We start from the raw sequence: 20,843 nt of genomic DNA on the forward strand, positions 1-20,843 counted from the left end.
TGACACTTTGTCCATTATTATTATTTGGACTTAGTAAATACTCAATTCTGATTGGCTGCAGGGTATCCATAAAAAGTAATATAGGACACTTAATAAAGGAGTTTCGATAAAACTGACTCTTTACCGTTCTAAATCAATGCACTAGGCCTACATTAAAAGAAAAACAATGTGAACTTATTATTATTTCCAAGAGTGTAGTCCTTCAGTGCCACGTCCTTTGAACACCACAGGATGACGCTAACACACAAGCTGCAAGAAGTAAGTTAAACTACACTGCCACTCTGAAACAACTTTGTTTCACCTGGATCATCTGTCATTCCGTTCGTTGTTGATCGAAACTTCAGGCTGCAGACGACATTACATGGCATATTATTTGTCTGTGAAAATCTTTACATTGATTTGGGGAAAATGACATGGCTTGTGTGCACAATGTTATTGGCTTTAAATCTTGGTTGCGAGGTGCAAGGTGTCCATTGTCAAGAATTTAGTCTATAGCCTATCAACGATGTTTCATTTCCCGGATTTTTCAGTTGCCGGCAGAAATTCCACCAGATGTCCCTCATTTTCAGCCAGATGTCCCTCACCTTCTTTGTGTTGGCATTCTAAACTCTTTTCTGTTGAACGATTAAAACAACTTTTGAACATACACATGTTCCACTAAAACAAACTTTTGAATGTACACCACCAAAACAAGTTCGATCCCAAGGCTATTTTGCAGAGGCGCCATCATTGTATCCAGCGCTTACGCCGCCTTCCCACTGGCACTTGAAATCAGCTCCGTAATACGCAATACGCCCCCAGCGGACGTTGTACTACACCGTAAAAAGAGTTGGAAGCGAGTAGAACAAAAATGGCGGAGAGACTAGAACGACTGATAAGTGTCTGAATGTACGATTCTCTATGACCTCTCTGATGAGGGTTATAGAAATATAAATGGAAAGGCTGCTGCTTGGAGAAAAGTTGCGAAGGTCGTTGATATGTCAGGTCGGTTAAATGTGATATAGCGGTATAATGTCAATAGTTCGATGTCTGTTGCTAGCTAACCAATTAGTATTAGCAGGTTTGTTTATCAGTACCATAGCAATGCTAACTTCCGCTGGAATTGTCAGATAGGAACTGTCCGTAGCCTGTCGGAAGAGTTAAATTTTTTGAATGCATCCGGATGACCAACTGACACGATTTTTTTTGCACCGCACTCGTTCGGACCCGGTTCGGACCCATTCATATGCGGTCTGCGAATCTCCATAGGTAATGAATGACTTCCGGTCGTTTCGAAGCAATATTGGAGCTGATTTCAACTGCCAGTGGGAAGGTGGCGTTAGCGCTGTCGTGTTCGTTAATTGAGAGGAAGTCACAAAAGTCCAAACAGCTTCTGTCATTGGATCTCTATTTATTATAAGTAATAAAGCAAAAGCATTACAAGACACATATCGATGTGGGCCATCCTACTTCACCCTGGAGCTCCATAGAATGGCCCCGATTCTGTAAATCATTCAGTTAATATACTATTCTACTCAGCCGTAGTCTTCTCCCATTGGTTGTCCACGCCTCTTAGCGCTCTCCTGGTCCAATGGTTCTTCAGTCGCTCCTAAAGGGAGGAGCGTACCTATAATTCATGTAACTCTTACATGACTTCTCACATGACCACACTCATAACAGTTGTTTCACAACCTACTGTATGTCTCTCATCCTGTCTCTAGGTATTTTGTACTTTTCCACTGACCCATACTGACCAAGACATGTCAAAATCATCATGAGTTAACAGTGAGGGTAATGATCTAAACCAACTCACACACATTGAAATGTGCACCATTGCACTTCTATATTTACTCCACAGTTAAACATGTAACCTCTCAGTAATGTCATTTTGGTATTTAGGCACATTATGTTAACTTTAATTTATTTCTTCACAGTGCGACTGAAGTGATGAAAATATCTTTCAGGCTTGAATTGATGAAAATTGACGTTTTTGAACACTCACTACAGGTCTAACACACCTTTAGGGATATTACTTTGACTTGGAGCGTACCTATGGGTCATGCAACTCCTACATGACTTCCACACTCATGTTTCACAACTGATGTCTCTCATCCTTTCGGGGTATTCTGTACTTTTCCACTGTCTCATGCTGATGTGGCCTGTGTAGGCCATAGGGATGTGTACGTGTTTATGCCAAGTCAAGAAGACAGTGGAGGAGATAAGGAAGACATGATACAGGAGTTCCTATAGAGAGCCGAAGTCCCGCCCCTTCCGGTGGACCTCATGCAGTGGCGGATCTAGAAAATTTTACATGGGGGGGAAAGGGGTAGCAAGAGATCTTGGTAGGGTGGCAGGGGAAGACGGTACATGGAAACCCTCATACATAAACTGATATGCCCTACTACGCCCATGCGCCCTGCTATGCCCTAAACTGCTTTCGCCCTAAACTGCTACAACTATTATTTCTAGTCATAGTTCCATTATCTTTTTGTTACTATAATTACCATTATTATGAATCATAATTCTCTATATCTGTATCCATCTGTATGTAACCAGCGACCACCACGACCCTGGATATGTCTGATGTTTCTGTTGCACCAAATGCTTGCTCTTGGGAGAATTGTTGGGTCATTGTAAGTTAAAGAGTGTGGTCTAGACCTACTCTATCTGTAAAGTGTCTTGAGAAGAGTGAACTGTTGTTGTATGTGTAAATATTTACATATCTAACCCTATAACATATACAACAGAATGGAAATAGCCAAAAACTGAAAACACGTCATGTCACAGGACATGTTATGTTACTGTACTGCAATTTATATGTAAGGAGAATATAAACCAACCATATGGTCCAGGGGTTACTGCAGCCTCCTCTTCCTCTCTGTCATCTTCATCCTCCTGATCACTCTCTGCCTCTGTCCGTCTTCTCTGAACCTGCAGCCTCCTCTTCATCCCTCACTGTCAATTCTTCCTTTCCCTCTTCTCTTTCACTCATTTCTGCATCTCCTTCTGTGGTCTTCTCCTGCTCTGACCTGCCTGGTCTCTCCAGTTTACTGTCTTCTCCTTCTTCATTTCCCTCCTCCTCTTCCTCCTGTGCACTACTCAGGATTTTCTTGGCTGGCAATATCCCCACTTTTAGGCTTCAGCTAATATCTCCAGCTACTCTGGCCTGCAACAGTCAAGATGTGAAAAGCTCTTGTTATTCTTGTATTACATTATACTGTATGGCCCTGTAGCTAATAAGTAGCCTAAAAAACATAACATCAGACGAGATTTATTACATGCACACATCAGTTATGTTTAGACTAGCCTTCTTAATCCTGTTGTATTTGTTGTTTTCCCAGTTTGACAGTAAAGTATGTTGCCTGGTTTAATTTGTGCAGCGTTATTGTCGTGATATGTGAGAGGAAGTGGATTTTATAGTAGCCTACTCCTTAACTAATCATATACAAATGATCGGTCTCAGCAAGCACTGTGTAGTGTGTTGTAACGTAACGCCACCGAAACGGCGACCCTCTGTAAACGTTATGAATTCAAACATGCCAGTTTGTAATATTCTGTATTATGCTCTTCTTGTCTTTACTGAAATCAAACTAATCAAACAGCAGAATGCGCTACAACACACCGAGGGAGCAATTTGACTTTTGGCTAACAGACGCGCTGTTGTTGATACTGACTGGCCTTTAGCAGACATTATAATTATTACAAATTTAACTTTAGATGAAACATGTGTTTTAACTTCACCTGGGAAACAGACTTCACTTTGAGAGGCTCGGGGGGGGGGCAGCTCAGTCGCTCCAGTCTTTGCCGGGATGCAGGGCCCCCACAACGCAGCAGACTCGCTGTGTGCGAGCCTGAATGTGCGAACGGCGCTCTGCACGTTTGATGCAGGGACGTAGCTAAGTATTTGAGGGGCAGGGGCTAAGATTACATCTACAATTAGTATTTATTATGAATTAATATAAATTAATTGTTTGTTTCAATGTTTTAAGAAGCCTGTGCACATAGTGGCAGTTTGTTTTACAAGCAAAGTTTTTGAATGCCAAAGTTAGGGGGGCGCCCGGGGGCAAAGGCCTACAGTGGGGGGGCAGCTGCCCCCTTGCCCCTGTAGATCCGCCGCCCTGACCTCATGGGACTTAACTCGGAAAAAATATGAACAGTAGTGAACAGGGAGAAGCAAATTATTTTTTGATCCCGTTTGAATTGAGCCATGGATTACAAATATGATGTTTGTCAATTTAAAAGATAATTTTTAGTTTTGTTTTAGTCACTTAGTTTTGTGTGAAACCGCTCAGTGAACTACATCTCCCGTCTCACAAAATTTACCTCACATAGCTTGATACTCGGCTTGCTAGCTAGCTAGCTAGCTCTGCTCTGTTCCACAACACATGTAACATGTGTTTTATCCAGTGAAATACCAAAAAATAATTATTATCTCTCCATTGACTCTTGTTCATATTTTTTCCGAATTAAGTAAGTAGAATGGCGTGACTTAGGCTCTCTATTAACATGAGCAGTTCAAAATGGCAGGGGGATCTCTGGGGGCGGGGCGCTGTGCCATGATGACATCTCCTCATTCTCAATAGTGAATAGCCTACAGCGGGTTGTATTCGCTATAACAACCGCCTTGCTCTACATTATGATCCCGCTTATTACATACTTACCAAATAAATCAATAATTTGACACAAACTCTGTAGCTAGGGCTGCAGCTATCGGTTATTTTAGTAATCGAATATTCTACCGATTATTCCAGTAATCGGATAAGAAATACTTTGTACGTTTCAGCCCTATCTGTAGCTGTTTAATGAAAACTCTCTAGAAACATCTGTCACTCAATACCACAGTACCTCCCCCTCCTGCCAGGGACGGACTGACAATCTGTGCGTTCTGGAAAAGTCCAGAACGGCCGTCCAACCGATGGCCGTCGGCACAAAAAAAAAAGTCTATTAAAGCGATATTAACAGCCAGCAGCAGGGGGCGCAAATACAATCACTTACATGCTACATGTACAAATAAAACTGAAGAAGAAGAGTCGGCCTACATCATTATTAGAATACATTTCACATCAGCTGGTAAGTGCCAGGAGCATGAAACATTATAGGCTGCCTTTGTCCCTATCTTAGCGAATTGCGTCAGCTATCAACATGGGTGTGCATCAGGATTATGAAAATTATCGTGCCATTTAGTGCTGTCAAACTTAATGTGTTTAATAATTTATGTTAGGTTAATTTGAAACATTAAACGTGTTAGAAATTAATCGCGGGTTAACCACGATTTCACTTCGTTGTACATGAAAGGTTGTAGTGAGCTCACTTTTGCTGCTAGGATGAAGACTATGTATTGAATTAAACGGGAAAACATCAGGCATGCATTGGTACCCAGGCCAGCTGACAGTCTTGCCTGGGCCCGGGACGAGATCTTAGATGGGCCCCCCCCCCCTCGCGGCCAGATCTCTCCTTTTCCCTTGCTCTTCCTCTCCTCACATCTCTCACTGAAATTAAGTGTGTAATCAGTCTCTGATCCATCCTGCTCAGACTCTCCGACAGGGCAGCGGGCCCCCCGCATCACTCACTCACTCTCTCTCTCTCTCTCTCTCTCTCTCTCTCTCTCTCTCTCTCTCTCTCTCACGGGTAGCCTGACTCTGTCCCTCCGTTGCGGGGCAGCGGGCCCCTCCCGCATCACTCTCTCTGTCACCTGACTGCAGCTGGATCTCTCTCTGTCTCATCCTTACTGATGGAGCTACCAAACTCAACTCAACTGTTTCTGTCAAAGTTAACGTGTTGTGTCAGGCTTTTATACAAGCTAATGGACGTGCACATTAGAGCTGGCCTGTTAAGTTACGTTACAAGGCTCGTAAACGTTGGCTGCGCTGTTTCTTACCTCGCTCTACCACTTTAAACGTGCTAACCAACAGGGAAGGGGGCTAAATAATTCACCAAATCTAACCAAATGTTTAACCAAAAAATCCCAGCTTGCACTTTCTGTCTGTCTTCCATCAGAGTGCAGTTTTTCCATATCTTTCATATTTGCGTTTACTTGTGGAACTGGCAAAGACCTGGTGGTTGATTATGAAAGTCATTTTCATCATTTCACAGCCTTAATATTTATTCAACAGTTTTCATGCAACAGTTTAACACACCATCATTTTTCTAACACTGGATATACCAAGCTAACTTTTCTTCACTTTCCTGGAGCACGAGCAGATAGCTGACCAGAAAAATCACAACTGTTGTGTTGAATAAGGTTGGGGGAAAAAGGAGCTACTTAACGCTGGCTTTTCCGTGTCTATTATTTCGTGGAGGGAACTCAATAAAAAGCCATTTGCCAACTAAATATCAAACAAAAGCCATACACTATATCGTATTAAGTTGCTGTGAGCTGTAGGCCTACATTCACAGCAGTATTCATCACACTCCGGTTAATTAAGTGTACTGCTAACAACACTAATAACACTGGTGTCTTCCTCTGATGTAAGTCAGTAGGAGGCTATACAATGGAGTTGCATATTAAGTGGTTTGGGGTCCTTCTGTAAGTAACTTTTGGTTCTGGAGAATTCTACAAGCAGGACTACCCTTAATATATATGTCAATGGGACTACCACAGGCCAAGCCATCCGCATTAGGAATTAATGGGCGACGGAGGAGGCGTGAACGGTCCGCATCTATGGGCCCGCCTTCTGCAGGTGACGTCACATATTTGTTCCAGAAGAATGAGTTGAACGGGGAAAAAGATGTTAGTCGCCTTTAAGACCCAGGCAGCAACAGGACTCGTGTGAATTATGATCATCACCCATGCTTATGATTGACAACAGATTATGGAGAAATGAACGTCAACACAGAAAGAGGAGCATTTACTGCACGGAGCTCCGTATGTTATCACCGTTACAGTTGAAGTTGGAATTCGAAGGCCTTGAAAAGTAAGTAAATGTTACTGTTCTAACGTCAGCAGCCCAAGAGTTAGCTATGTAAATTTGTTTTGGGGCGGCGTGTAGCCACATGTGTGTAACGTTAAGGGAATTACCCGACCCCCACCCGTGAACTGCGCAGTGACTCCGTTTGTGCTGTAAGAATTACGTATACTTTTGCCAGTTCTACAGTGCGTTAACCCACGCAGTTCGGCAAAAAAAATCCAACTGATAATTTAGCATAAACCTAATGTAAACACATGCTTGTCAGTCAGTGTGCGAGTGTTTCCTTTGTCAACACAATGAAGAGCGTCAGGCAGAATCTTCGGTCCACTTGAATCCACCCTATGCGAGCCTCTCCTGCATGTGGACATTCCATTAGAACTGGGCAACCGTTTGAGCTCGCAGAATTTCCCTTATATCTGTTTTTTTTCCACAACAGTCCCTCTAACGGTAGAGGGACTTTTATTGTTATCTCAATTTATTACTTTTGTACGGTGGCCGAGACTGCTCAACACAAATACAAACCACAACATGCAAAAGCTTAAACGTACAATATGTAACTTTCTACCGCTAGGGTTCTCTCAATCAAAACAATGGATTGTAAACACAGACATTTGATGACGTTGGGAAGTTGCGTGGAATTATGGGAGTTTTTATTGCTAAACACTATCGTCGATTAGAATGCATCCGTTCACGGACGAGTTTACCCATTCAAGTTTATTCACGTTAAGTCTAGTAACTTTATTCATGTCATGCTTATAAAATAGCTGCAGTTTCCCCAACACAATTACGTTTTTCTTGATTCAATCAGTATTGGTAGCTAGCTGACCAGTTAGCTATTGAACCAGCAAGCTAACATTAGCGGCTAACGTTAGCAGGTTTTACCACACTATCACAGTATATTTCACATGCCAATGTCACCTTTTGGATTTTACCAGGCGGACAGGGTTTGTTGTAACGCTAGCTACTCAACGAGTCTGAGAGACGGGTGTGGGTGGGGATTGTGGGAATCTCTGCGATGGCGAGGACGTTCGATGCCTGTTGTGCAGCAGCAGAACGTCTCCCAGCTGCCTGATCTCCCCCTTCACTTTTCTGTAATCTTAACTATTAGTTTTGGTGTTTAACCCACCTTTTGTCGGGTTCATTTATCTAGCAAACTGTAAAGACAGCTAAACGCGAAGGGGGGAGAAATTCGGCAGGGAGAAGATTTTCGGTACAAATACCGGTAGCGTTTACAGAAACGTAGCTAGCTAACATTATGGATGGCCGAAGTTGTGACTAGGATGCCTGGGTCTGATATTCTCTGTTTCCCGATGCTTCATTAAACTGCTTTTAGCGTCGTAAGCACCTGACACTGGCTGGGGCTAACGGTAACTAGCTATTGCTACATGTCCCGGCTGTGTTGTCAGCTATCATCCCGAATGAAGTCTCTTTGTGCCGGGGAAGTGAGGCAGGCAGACTGGAGTGTGCTAGCTGGCTAAATTAGCTTTAGAGTTTGATTAATCGTCTATCTATACAGTTAACGTTACTAGTGAACTTATTCATGGATTAGCCATCGACATATATAAAATGGACCAATAGACCCCGTTGCTCTGGACGGAGACCAGTGAAGGCTATTAGAAGCACTTTTCCGGTGATGGCCAGCATAACTGTGCAGCCTCCAACTGACAGAGACAACGTAAATGTGACGTGAGCAACGTGTCTTCTGGTAGCTGTGCCAAGAGAAATCTCAATCATTCCCAATCTTACAGAGATGGAGAGTGTAGGTATATGTAAGGAGATAACATAAGCACAGGCTAATTATTGCTAACTAACATGCTAGTTAACATTAGTAATTAAACCTAAACAGCTAACGTAAGTCGAAACTGCCTGCGAGCTTCTCCTGTACTATACGGTAATTCCTCTACTGTGCGACAGTAAGTCTCGTGGTTATGACACAATCGTTAGCCTATTTTTTACAAAAACGTCTGCTACGGAGCCATAACGTGAGGTACAAGGTAATGGAGCCTTTTATACATTGTCGTGTTTCTTTAGAAATAAACAACGGACAAATAGTCTTTAAACGCTTCAGATGTAAAGTTATTCACTGTCAAGTTATGTAAAAAAAAAAAATGACAGGAGGTGATGGCCAGGTAGCCACAAAATAGCGCCATAGATGGCTTGAGTTCTAAAGTGAAGCTTACCCCCTTGGGATTAGTGCAGTGCTGCTTTTATCCATGGTCAAAACAATCATACTACTAATAACTTGATGAGCGTGTTGAACAATGTTGTAACCCTTTAATGTTATCCACCAAGCATTAGCTAGCATTAGTGTTAGCTACTTGTCAACCAGCACATACATTGTAGTAACATTAAGCTGGATTAATATTGATATCAATAAATAAGGTTTCTGCTGTATTACTGTGTTGCAAAGTGGCATGTAATTAATCACAAAATTATGCCTTTTGGCAGAAAAAGGACAGTATTTTTTTCTGTGAAATTGTACGATTGTTTACAATTACACTCGAATGTAGCATCTGGGGGCCGGTGTTTTGGCGGAAGTAACGAGTAACTAGATGGTGAAAGGTTATATGACGCCACCGACGGGCAACTAAATGAAATGAGTGTCTGAAAATAAAATAACGATTTCTCTGGGTTTGCCATTTGATGGAAACATTTGGGATAGAACACAACTAAAAAAAATATATAACATAGGTATGATCGTTTTTAGACATTTTAATGCAGAAAAGTTACATATTGTACCTTTTAAACACAAATACAAAAGCTACAACACAAATACTAAAGCCACAACACAAACGCAAAAGCTACAACGCAACAGCGGATGAGCAGGAGGAAAGTTCTTGTATGTTTGAAAAGTAAGTGGAACATGGTTCCTTGCTAACTATGATTGCTGTCTCTGTGTGATTGTAAATATATGTACGCCGTTCATCGTTCAACTGGTCGTGAAGATGGCGCCCAACCTGTATATGGGGTTCCATTTGTGCCAAAATTAAGTCTATGTATGCTTACTGTCAATGTCTGTCTGTCGATTGCTCACATGACTCAACATTTCTGTGTCAACTTAACTCCTGTTGTCTTTTGCCCTCCTTGTCATTTGACTGTATTGTCTTGCTGTGTCGTTGCACTCTGTCGATGCTTTGTTTCGTTGCATTCTGTCTATGCTTTGTGTCGTTACTATGCGTCGTTTCACTCTGTTGTTACTATGTGTCGTTGTTATGTGTCAGTTCACTCGGTCGTTGATATGTGTCATTTCAATGTGTTGTTATGATTGTCGTCCTGAAGTGTCGACTTACTGTTATCAAGTTTAGATTTCCACAGAATGCAATGACACAAAGCATTGACAGAGTGCAATGACACAAAGCATTGACAGAGTGCAATGACAGAGTGCAACGACACAGCAAGACAACACAGCCAAATCACAAGGAGGGCAGAAGTTGAGTTGACACAGACAAATGTTGAGTCATGTGAGCAATCGACCTAGACAGACATTGACAGTAAGCATACATAGACATTGGCCCAATCCCAAAGTCCGGACTCACAGATTCACGGACTTTGGTGCGCGTTCTCGCAAAATTCGTAAGGGCTTAGGGTTGTCCCAATGTGGAATTTCAAAGTGCGTGAGGGTTTGAGTACACACTTACCGAGCCCTTTCCGTGAGTCTGCATCAATGCAGACTTCACCAAAGGGAATTACCCACGGTTCAAAGCGTTGTGGTGTTTACCGCGGAGACGATAGGGAAATCCGGAAATTACGAAGGTAAACAACAGCACGACCCACAACCACGGAACAGACCAACCTGTTGTCCAGCTTGTAAAACAAGAGTTTGGAATCAGGTAGCCATCTCCTGTGCCTTGGCCGTGTGGAAAGCAACCCACTTAAAATGAAAATTCCCAAACCGGCAAGTGTCAGCAACATCTTTGTTATTAAACATTGCCAAGGTAACATGTGATCTCGTGAAGTGCTGTCCCAATCCCATTTATACCTATCTGAGCCCATGTGGCCTCACACACTCACTTAGTACCTGAGATCAATTAAGTCTGTGAGTCCTTAGTCCTCAGGGCTCACTTTGGGATTGGGCCAGTGACAGTAAGCATAGACATTGACCGTAAGCATAGACATTGACACAGACCTAGACAGTAAGCATTTCGACTTAATTTTGGCACAAATTGAACCCCATATACTATTGAGACACACCTTCTCATTCAATGCGTATCCTTTTTTATTTTCATGACTATTTACATTGTAGATTCTCACTGAAAGCATCAAAACTATGAATGAACACATATGGAATTATGTACTTAACAAAAAAAGTGTGAAATAACTGAAAATAACTGTCTTATATTTTTGATTCTTCAAAGTAGCCACCCTTTGCTTTTTTATTAATAAGGGAAAAAATTCCACTAATTAACCCTGACAAGGCACACCTCATGAAGCTCATTGAGAGAATACCAAGGTTTGCAGTGCTGTCAAAAAAAGCAAAGGGTGGCTACTTTGAAGAATCTAAAATATAAGACATGTTTAGAGTTATTTCACACTTTTTTGTTAAGTACATAATTCCATATGTGTTCATTCATAGTTTTGATGCCTTCAGTGAGAATCTACAATGTAAATAGTCATGAAAATAAAGAAACCCATTGAATGAGAAGGTGTGTCCAAACTTTTGGCATGTACTGTATAGAGACCCTCATTATGCTACCGTGGAAGTGTGGTGCTATTTTGAGCCTTGTTAGTGGTATAGAAATGGTGATTTCTTTTTACTTTAGCCGTGCCCCGACAACTTGCGTTATAAGGTAATTAACGGTTTGAGATAAAACTGGTCACATTCGATTAGCATGAAAACAAATCTCAGAGAACGGTCGAACTCGGACATGTGTTATTAACCCCTAGGTTCATTTTGCGCCTGATTTGTTCTTTTAAAAATGTAATAAAATTATAACTTTTAACAGTAATTACTTCTTTCACCAAGAAAAAACATGAAAAAAAACGATATATTCAATTCAAAGTTTATTTATAGAGCGCATTTCACAGATAAAAATCACAAAGCGCTTTACAAGGTACGTACAAACATACAATGGGGTAAAGAAAATACAGCATGACATGAGGAGAGACGAGGAGAAAAAGGCAACTCCCAGACTATGCCCCCGATAGGAGTACAGTGTGGGAACAGGAAAAAAAAACACCTCAGCAACATAAGCACATAACCAATACAAGAGCACACAAGGGGGGGAGGGGAGTGTTGGGGTGCGGGTAGTCCAGGACAGGCAAGCAGCCATCTGGTCCTGCAGCCAAAACAAAGGCGCTGGTCTCAGACCTGCCCGCCTGACTGGGGGTACAAAGCGGCGAAGGCGAGATACGGGGTGTGGTGGGTGATTGCATATCTGTATATATGTAAGGGTTCGTGTGTGTGTAGGCCCGCGTATTGGCCAAGGCCAGTTTGGAATTTGTTTTGTCTTAGGGCGAGTAGGCGCATTTAGTTAGGTTTTTAGTTAGAAGTGAGAACAGACAGAGACGTAATCACTTCTTTTAAGGGCCGGGCGGGGTGAAGGGCGAAGAGCAGGCAGATGTGCTGACAAAGATAATGTACCATATGTAAGATAGGGCAACGCCCTAATGTGTGTGTTTTGAATAAAACGAGCCTAAAAGAGGGGAGAGACAGAATTCAGCTTAGAAGGTTGGGGCAGACTGCGGAGTCTGTCAAAGCTGGTCTTCTCCCTTTGCAAAGGTGAACTCAACATAAGGGTGTTGGTGTCATTTATTGCTGTAATAATCTCTCTCTTCATTGTCTGATAAATGGTCCAGAATTCGGGGTGGTGAAGTGCACCACAACATAGCCCATAGCTTTAGCGGCAGACGGTTGTACGTCCTGGTGTTGGAATCCTCTACACTGAAATACAGTCGCACTACACCGTTTAGCTGTCAGCATTTTAACCGTGTTTAATCCAGTTACTACTGTAGCTACTGGTAGGCTAACGTTTCCTGCTGCCGGGTGTAACATGTTATTTGTGTTATAGTGCTCATATTATGCTCATTTTCAGGTTCATAATTTCTATTTAGAGGTTATATCAGAATAGGTTTACATGGTTTAATTTTCAAAAAACACCATATTTTTGTTGTACTGCACATTGCTGCAGCTCCTCTTTTCACCCTGTGTTGAGCTCTCTGTTTTAGCTACAGAGTGAGGCATCTCACTTCTATTCCATCATTGTTGGGGGGGAGGGGGGGGGTCGCACATGCGCAGTAGCTAGGTAAGGACTACCAGCCAGTCAGAAGCAGAGTATCAACTAGGCAAGCATTATAATTATAACAGAATTTATTTATTTTTTAGCCACAATAGAAGTGAGCATCGACGAAGCCCTGGTTAGCTGAAAAAAGTCCAAAACTGTGCCCTTGGTTTTGTAAACCGTGCTCACATATCTGTAAACTGTATCCGCCTTTCTTTTTCTAACACAGCAGCAAGACACACTGTTATTGGTTTATGATATTGTGATTTTGATATCATATTTTGTTATATGATAGGCTATACATATAGGCTATACATATATCTTCAGTGTGATTTCTACATGGAAGAGGAGGAGAAATAAGATGGACAAATATTATTCTGGTAAACAGAAAACTAGGCCTAATGGGCTTAAAATTAATAATTGGATGGTATTGAATGATATTATGGGTGTCGATCCATATTTACAATATGGCTTGACCACACTCTGTTTCCGTTCATTCACTATATTAGCTCATCTTAATCTTCAAAAACAAAAATTTGGCATTTTTTTAACCAAACCAATTACAACTACCTCACTCATACCCCTCAGGACCTTAACCGATGTGTTGTTACAAAGTCAAAATTAGAAAAATAAAAGCTTACATCCCTGGGAGCTAGGTTAGCAGAATGGCCCACTCCATTCGCTGCTGTGTAGAAAAAAAAAAAAACTAAATCAGAGGGCACAGATTGTGAATCCTTGTGCACAGTTTATAGATCTGTGGGCACAACAAAGCCGAGTGAACGGTTCATAAAATTTGCGCACAGGTTTGAAAATGCTCCTTATTTTCTTAGATTATGGTGAAAAGTAAAAAACTTGATTTTTGATCTTTGTGTCCCTTGATTAGAGGAATACTTCGGGGATGCAGTAATCAGTCAAAGAGTTTTCTTCAACAAAAGATTCTTTTACATGGTCATCTATTTTAAAGGAACAGCAGAACAGACTAGAAGTCTACAACAGTTGAGTACAAGGAATAATTGTGTTGTAGTTATGAAAAACTTGCCTGGATATAAATTTAGATTTATGTTCTTCTCTTTCAGGAAAGTAACCGCTTCAACCTACTACTTCAACAGAGGACAAAAATGCAGTCTTGTGCATGGATGAATGGACAGTACCGACAGGTTGGACCGCCTTCGCAATCCTTGCAGGCTACTGATCAGTTTACCCAGTTTAACACACAGATCAATCAGCAAACTGGGACTGCAAATACCACCACAGTCCGACCACCACAAAGTGCTAATTTCACCTATCACTATGGAGCCTACTCTAACGGACAGCCATCAAATAGGCAGACCTCAGCACTTCTTCATCAGGAAGTTTCTTATCAGCATCCGGCTGGGGAGAATAACCATTTCCTGAAAATGTTAACCGGGAACTTGCAACACTCATCTACTAATACACAAAGTGGAAACCCTAGTTCACTGGTCAATTATGGATTTCAGCAAGATTTACAACATCAGAACTCTGCTCAGAATTCATCGACCCAAAGTCCACCCAACATGACGATAGCAAACGCTACATACCCTCAGCAAAACACGTCAGCGCAATGGAACCAATCAGTTGGAGTTCATGGGAACCATTCAATAAAGACACCGAACGGTAACGTTGTGCCTGATCTCCAACATCGTGGGGCTCAGAACAGCTTGTTTTACAGTGTAAATGGAGAGTCCGCTAAGTCCGTTTCAGCAAACAGTACAACAGCTACCTCGCATCCACAACAACAGGGGGTTTACATGGACACATTAGTATCTGTTGCTGCACATAGCAGACAGACTGCTCATAACCACAATCAAAGACCAAACGGCACTCAACATGGCTTCTCTCCTTCCATCCCTCCACCAAGTTATGAGTCTGCCTATCAGTCTTTCGTAGGGAACAGCATTACAACTAAGTCATCGTCAAGTTTACAGCATTTGAATGTTTTCAGCATGAGTCAGAAAACTCAGCAATACTCCACACATAACAGTGGGGTACAGGCCACCTCCTCCTTTTCCTCAAATTCGTATAGCAGGCAGTATGAAACTAGCCCTGAGATTCCCTTACATCCTGCTGTTGGTACACAAGAGAAAATGCACAGCCAGCAGATTATCGCAAGAATTGCAGATGATCTACGCAACTCTTTCCCTGCTGGCTCAGATGGTCATCCTCCATTGTATACTAGTTCACCTTACGGAGGGAAGCAGTTTGTCAGTGAGGTCAGTAGGACAAAGTCTAATCAAAATACGCAACCTTTGACAACAACTGTCACTGGAAGTTATGCATCTCAACTGGTTCAGTTGCTTAATGTCACTTCACCACATAGGAATCAGACCCAATCATCTGTAGCAAATAACTGTGAAAGGCTTGAAAAGCTCTCATCAGTTAAGGCAAATGACAGCTCTAGTCACTCATCTCCTGGTCGCACAAGAGCTGTTGCTGTTGTGCAACCATTGTCACATGAAAGCTACCAGGTTGCCAGCCAGCAAACCTGTTCGAACAAAATAAGTCAATTGTCTGAGGGCACCACGACAGATGAGTCTTTAAGTAATCCTGGGAAATTATTAATTTCACCGAACAACAACCCGACCGTGCAATTTAAAGCAGGATCTAATCTTTACCTAGAAAACCCAACTCAAAAAGGGTCCGACGAATCTGCAGCTGAGCCTCAAGACTCACAAAAACAATTATGTCCAGATGACACAGGCTCTGAACTGCAAGTAGACCAGCATGTTGCACCTCCTGCTCAACAATTAGTAACCTCTGACGTGCCAGTGAGCCAAAGCAGGGATAAGGGTGAAAGTAAAAAGATGCCAAAAGATGCAAAAAAGGGTTTTGAGCTTTCCTCACTCCCAGCAACCCTACTGACACATGTCACATTAACTAAGTTGATAGAAGTGTCTGAAAAATCTAAGATGGAGTTAAATGACTGTACAAAGTCTGTTTCTGTAAAAGAATTACTAGACCTGTATTGGGAAGGCAATTGTACAAAGTTGGCATGTAAGCTCAGGACAGGCTGGTACAGGAATTTAATGAGGGATGTTCTAGAATTCCACCAGGAACATGTAACACCAGGCTCTGTCATACTGTCATATGTAAAGCGCAGAAAACTCAACAGCTACCATGTCCTCCAACACAATGAAGTTTATTCAGAACTGCCCTACAAATCATTGTGGTTAAATGTCAATGAGCAGATAGATGACATTGACAAGGAGTTTGGCTTACCACAGCCTTTGAACTATTGTCTTCACACGCTTGAGAGTGCCAGCCAGCCAGATCAGATCGAGGCCGACAACGGAATTTCTACACAAATTATAAAAGAGGTGTCAAACAAGATGTCATCAGAAGAGCTTAATCCGGTTGACTCAAGGGAAGGAAAACAAGACTCCACTGTCGAAGCGACTCCAACACAAGCTGCCTCTCCTAATACAATGGAGAGCGCAGATTCCAGTGACCCATGTTACTCATTTGAAATCCAAGTTTTGTCTCCAGAAAAGGCCAAAGTTATTTTTGAGCAAATACAAACCAAGCTGCCGCAGAGTATGGACATGGAAAATCAGCCACAGGGAGTCGCTCGAAGCTCTGTGGATGACGAGCTACCTGCCACAAAACTGGAGAACGAGTCAGCCTGTTCAATAGAACAGGTTTGCTGCATTCCAAGGTGGAAGCAAATGATTTGGGGGTCAAACCCAGCTTCTTTGAGTAAATGCCAGTGTGAGTATAAGCAAAGTCCTTTTATTACTCACAAGATCTTTGATAAGGAAGAGATGGACGTACAAAGGAAAGATAAACTGTGTGTGATCAGCTCTGACAGCAAATTCAACGTTGGCACAGAAGAAGGGAATCGAGCGGAGGATGGAGAAAATGTCAACAGTCCGGTTATAACACTTCATTGGCCTGAGCTATGCAGTGAACTCGGTTACCCCATTGACTTTACTGAAGATGACGAAAAACCTCACTCATATTCTGACAAAGAACCACAGAACGTTTCCCAGATAAGCATAAATAGTAGCCAGTCAAGCATTATACTCCTAGGTGAAAACGAAGATGATCTGTCAAGCGGTAAAAATGACATTCCCAACCTGAAGCCAGACTTCAAAAGTGACTCTGAACGAGCTCCGATAGAATTGGCAGAAAGTAGCCCGTCAAGCGGTTCAGACGAGAAAGAAACCAACTCATTTTTCAAAAGTGACGCTGAAATTCAGCCGGACCCCGAGGTGGATTGTGTACAAGATCAGTCGAAATCTACACTGAGTATGCAGTCACGTACTTTGGTCAGTAGCGACAGCAGTGGAAGTGAAGTTGCCAGCAAGATGTCGGACCTTGACGAGAATTGTGGACACGCTCGGCTGACCTCTACAACTGTGACAGAGTCATCTTTGGAAAAGGAAGAAGAACCAACTCAAATTAGTACGACGGATGACCTGCAGAAAGCTTGGAGCGGTAAACCTGGAACTGTCGAAAGAAAAAGAAAGAGATCAAGCAGTCGGGATAGATTTTTTCCAATCTTTAAGAAATCTAAGAAATGCAAATCCCTTGGTGATGGTGAATTTTCAGCCTCAAACGTTAGAACTGTGGAACTGGTACCGTACGGCTCAACATCACAAAACAAGTGTGTTTTAATTAGCGGCAGAAAGAGCCATATTTCATATCCCGAAGCTATGTCTGGTGCAGTATCAAAGCCTCCAAAAGTTATCACTGTGAAACTCAGTCCCTTGAAGAGAATGTCCAGTGAAACTGCCCCAACAGGGAGACATACAGTCAAAGGAAATCTTTACGACAAATGGAGTAGAAGTTTGCCACCAACTAAAATTAGGCGCAGAAGCAAACTGAAAGCAATGTGTACTTTTGCCTCTTTATTTGGGGGAGGTCTCAAGAAAGCTAAAACGGCTGGCCCCGCTACCGCTCACCAGCTGCAAGTTTCCTCTGAAATGAGGTTCAGGAATGGAAATACAAAGCCCTGCCTGAGTCTGAAGAGGAGGAGGACCCTCTCTCATGGATTCAAACATGGAGAGGAGAGGACGAAGAAAGACACTGTCTCACTCGACCAGCCCGCTAAACAAGAGAGAAGTGAGGCTGAAAATGGAGGCCACCCTGTCCCGCCTGTTAAGAACAACGTCCTCAAGTTCAGCGTCTTACCCAATACCTTCGACTTCAAAGATGGTTCCAACGGGACAAAGGAAACCAATGATCCTGATCCAGGTAAATCATTATATTGAGATTAAAGAGATACTACAGCAATTTTAGTATTTTTAAAGAATGTTTATTTGTTTTTTTTCAAAGATTATTTTTGGGGCATTTTTGGCCTTTTATTTAGATAGGACCGCTGAAGACATGAAAGGGGCGAGAGAGGGAGGGGGAATGACATGCAGCAAAGGGCCGGAAGGTCGGAGTCTAACCCGGGACAGCTGCGTTGAGGAGTAAACCTCTATATATGGGCACTCTACTGTGTTATCAGGGCGCACCAATTTTAGTATTTTGTGATGCTGGCAGCTATTGTGGAGTTAAATTTATCATTTAATAACACTACTACAGCCTACACGCGCAGGAAGCAAGCTATTATTTGAGCTCTTTGCAACATTATCAGCGTTATTATTATCAACGTTCTCAGCCTTGCACTAAGTTAACACGCTGTGCAGTCTGTGATATGCGTTTTTAAGTATGGATGGAGATTAGTTCTGAAAGGGTGCTAAAACGCTTATGAGGATGGAAAACATTTTAGTTTTAAAATGAAAACTTAGTAGTGTGGATGTAGCCTGAGTTTAGGGGTTTCATGGATAAGACAATTTACACCTCAGTGTTCCAAACATTGCTATTGTAATGAGACAAGATCAAAAGGGGGAGGGGCTAAGAATTCCTGCCAGAATCCACTTTCCTTATAACAATTATCGGTCTTATGTGAAGGCAGAAGAGAGGTTCCTGTTGCACACGAAAGCAGGCATCAAATTCAGAATAAATAAATAAAGTAAAACCATTTGATATCACGTTTTCTTCTACAAAGTAAAGCCACAGTGATGACAGCATTGAGCAGAAATGTTTTTTTATCTGGACTGGTCATGTCGATAAAGGGGGGGGTCCTCTACATTATTTTAGTGATAATGTATTATGTATGCTTTTTTTTTTTTTTTGATTAACTTTATTTTTATTTTAACGCAACACACAAAACATACAATTTGCAACATGAACATACCCCTTCATCGTCATCACCCACCTAGACAAAAATCAAGAAAAGATGATACAGTAACCACAATATTAAAAACCAGTCCACGAAAATAATACCAAAATAGACAAACTATAAACCAAATAAACATGTGGTATGTATGAATGACAAACCCATAAGCCCATCATACACGTCTCTCCACAGCACACAGCTTGGAGGGGAGCCCTTTTAGAAAGCCGAGGTACCTTGAGGTAGTGTAGACATCCAATCTGGAAAACCGTGTGTATGACATCTTTGCGAACGCTCGTTATCTCACAAGCCCACTGTTGTATGCTTTTTGTTTAAAATAAAAATTAAAATGTTTTTTGTTTTGTTTTTCAGACAAGGCTGACCTTGTTGAAGGAAAGGATAACAGCCAAAACAAAACTGTCTTGAGTGCAAGAGGTAACAAATACAATTGAAACATGTTATATGTAAATAAAAAAAAATAAAAAAAAATATTATTGAGATAGTGGCTACAGTTTTTTTTTTTTCTTCTAATAATTATAAATTAACTGCACCTTTAGGTACATGGTTTCCAAATCCTGAGAAGAAGTATAGTCCCTTGACCAAGACCGGCAGCGTCTTTTACGAGTTCCAGAAGAAGTACATGGAGAGGACACAGCCATCCACGGACGGCTAGCTCGACGGGCAGATGTTTTGTTGGCATCAGACAGTTTTTTTTAAGTCAAATATTCTCATCTATCTGAGACATTTCTTCATCGGAGTCATTTTCTTCCAAATATGATGTCTTTGTATTTTTGTACTGTCGGAATAAATGAATGTTTGCAAGTTTGTACACATTTGCTTTCAACAGTCTGTCAAACAAGTTTTACTGTAAATGGGTCACGTGTTCTTATCAATTTGCAAATCAAATTGTCAGTCGTTAACCTGACTGTAAAATCTTTCATGTCATCCACTCGGTACAATTCAGAATGTCTCAATATTTTATGCAAAATCTTAGCTTTTAGAGCTATTATATATTTCAGCTACATATTTATATATTCATATTTTTCTACATTATTTTTTATACAATATTTGCATGTTATATACTTTTTTTTTTTTTAAATAAACAAGAAATGTGATCTAGTGTTTTAAGCACTGATAGTTAATTTGAAAGAAGCCGTCACCGTTCTTGTTTAATTTTTGTTTGAAATTGTCTGTTTTACTGTTTTTTTACCAGAAATAAATTCACTTTCCGAGCAGAACTTATATTCATCTGTCGCACTGAACCAGACAGGCAAACTTGATCAAGGGTTCAAACCTCTCCATATGGATTATCAGCGTACATCTGTCAGACATATTAGTTAAACTGAGAATCTTTATGTTAGACAGTGTCACTTTTACAGTCCGTTATTTATTCTAGCATCAGATCTGAGGTAGTTGGTGCTAGAGTTCAAGAGCGCATTGGTTAATAGTGTTCACGATTATGTCCATGATATTTCCTTTAATGTCCCATTATTGCATAATGTGTCCCATGAGTCAGCTGTGAGGAGCTGAGTTGTAAAAATAATCTAGTGTAGTCCA

The 20,843-nt window shown here is 41.5% G+C and overlaps 1 protein-coding gene across 2 annotated transcripts; it reads left to right on the forward strand.

Annotated features, from left to right (window-relative positions):
• Positions 1 to 6,666: 6,666 nt before the first annotated feature.
• On the forward strand, positions 6,667 to 20,468 carry si:ch211-106e7.2. Of its 2 annotated transcripts, XM_039809071.1 has the most exons (5): positions 6,667 to 6,893; positions 13,989 to 14,100; positions 14,182 to 18,319; positions 19,659 to 19,721; positions 19,844 to 20,468. In XM_039809071.1, the coding sequence occupies exons 3-5, from the start codon at positions 14,224 to 14,226 to the stop codon at positions 19,957 to 19,959; spliced, it is 4,275 nt and encodes a 1,424-aa protein (XP_039665005.1). In that variant the 5' UTR covers positions 6,667 to 6,893; positions 13,989 to 14,100; positions 14,182 to 14,223; the 3' UTR covers positions 19,960 to 20,468. The 2 variants fall into 2 exon arrangements, with proteins under 2 accessions (XP_039665005.1, XP_039665004.1); XM_039809070.1 differs by lacking the exon at positions 13,989 to 14,100.
• The last annotated feature ends 375 nt before the right edge of the window (positions 20,469 to 20,843 follow it).

This window comes from Perca fluviatilis, chromosome 8 (genome assembly GCF_010015445.1).
Source record: "Perca fluviatilis chromosome 8, GENO_Pfluv_1.0, whole genome shotgun sequence".
In the NCBI taxonomy this organism is placed as follows: domain Eukaryota; kingdom Metazoa; phylum Chordata; class Actinopteri; order Perciformes; family Percidae; genus Perca; species Perca fluviatilis.

Bases quoted from the DNA above. Each gene is read 5' to 3' on its own strand.
- si:ch211-106e7.2 (XM_039809071.1), top strand. From the start codon at position 14,224: ATGCAGTCTTGTGCATGGATGAATGGACAGTACCGACAGGTTGGACCG. The intron at 18,320-19,658 runs GTAAATCATTAT...TTTGTTTTTCAG, and splicing joins AACCAATGATCCTGATCCAG to ACAAGGCTGACCTTGTTGAA. The intron at 19,722-19,843 runs GTAACAAATACA...CTGCACCTTTAG, and splicing joins AACTGTCTTGAGTGCAAGAG to GTACATGGTTTCCAAATCCT.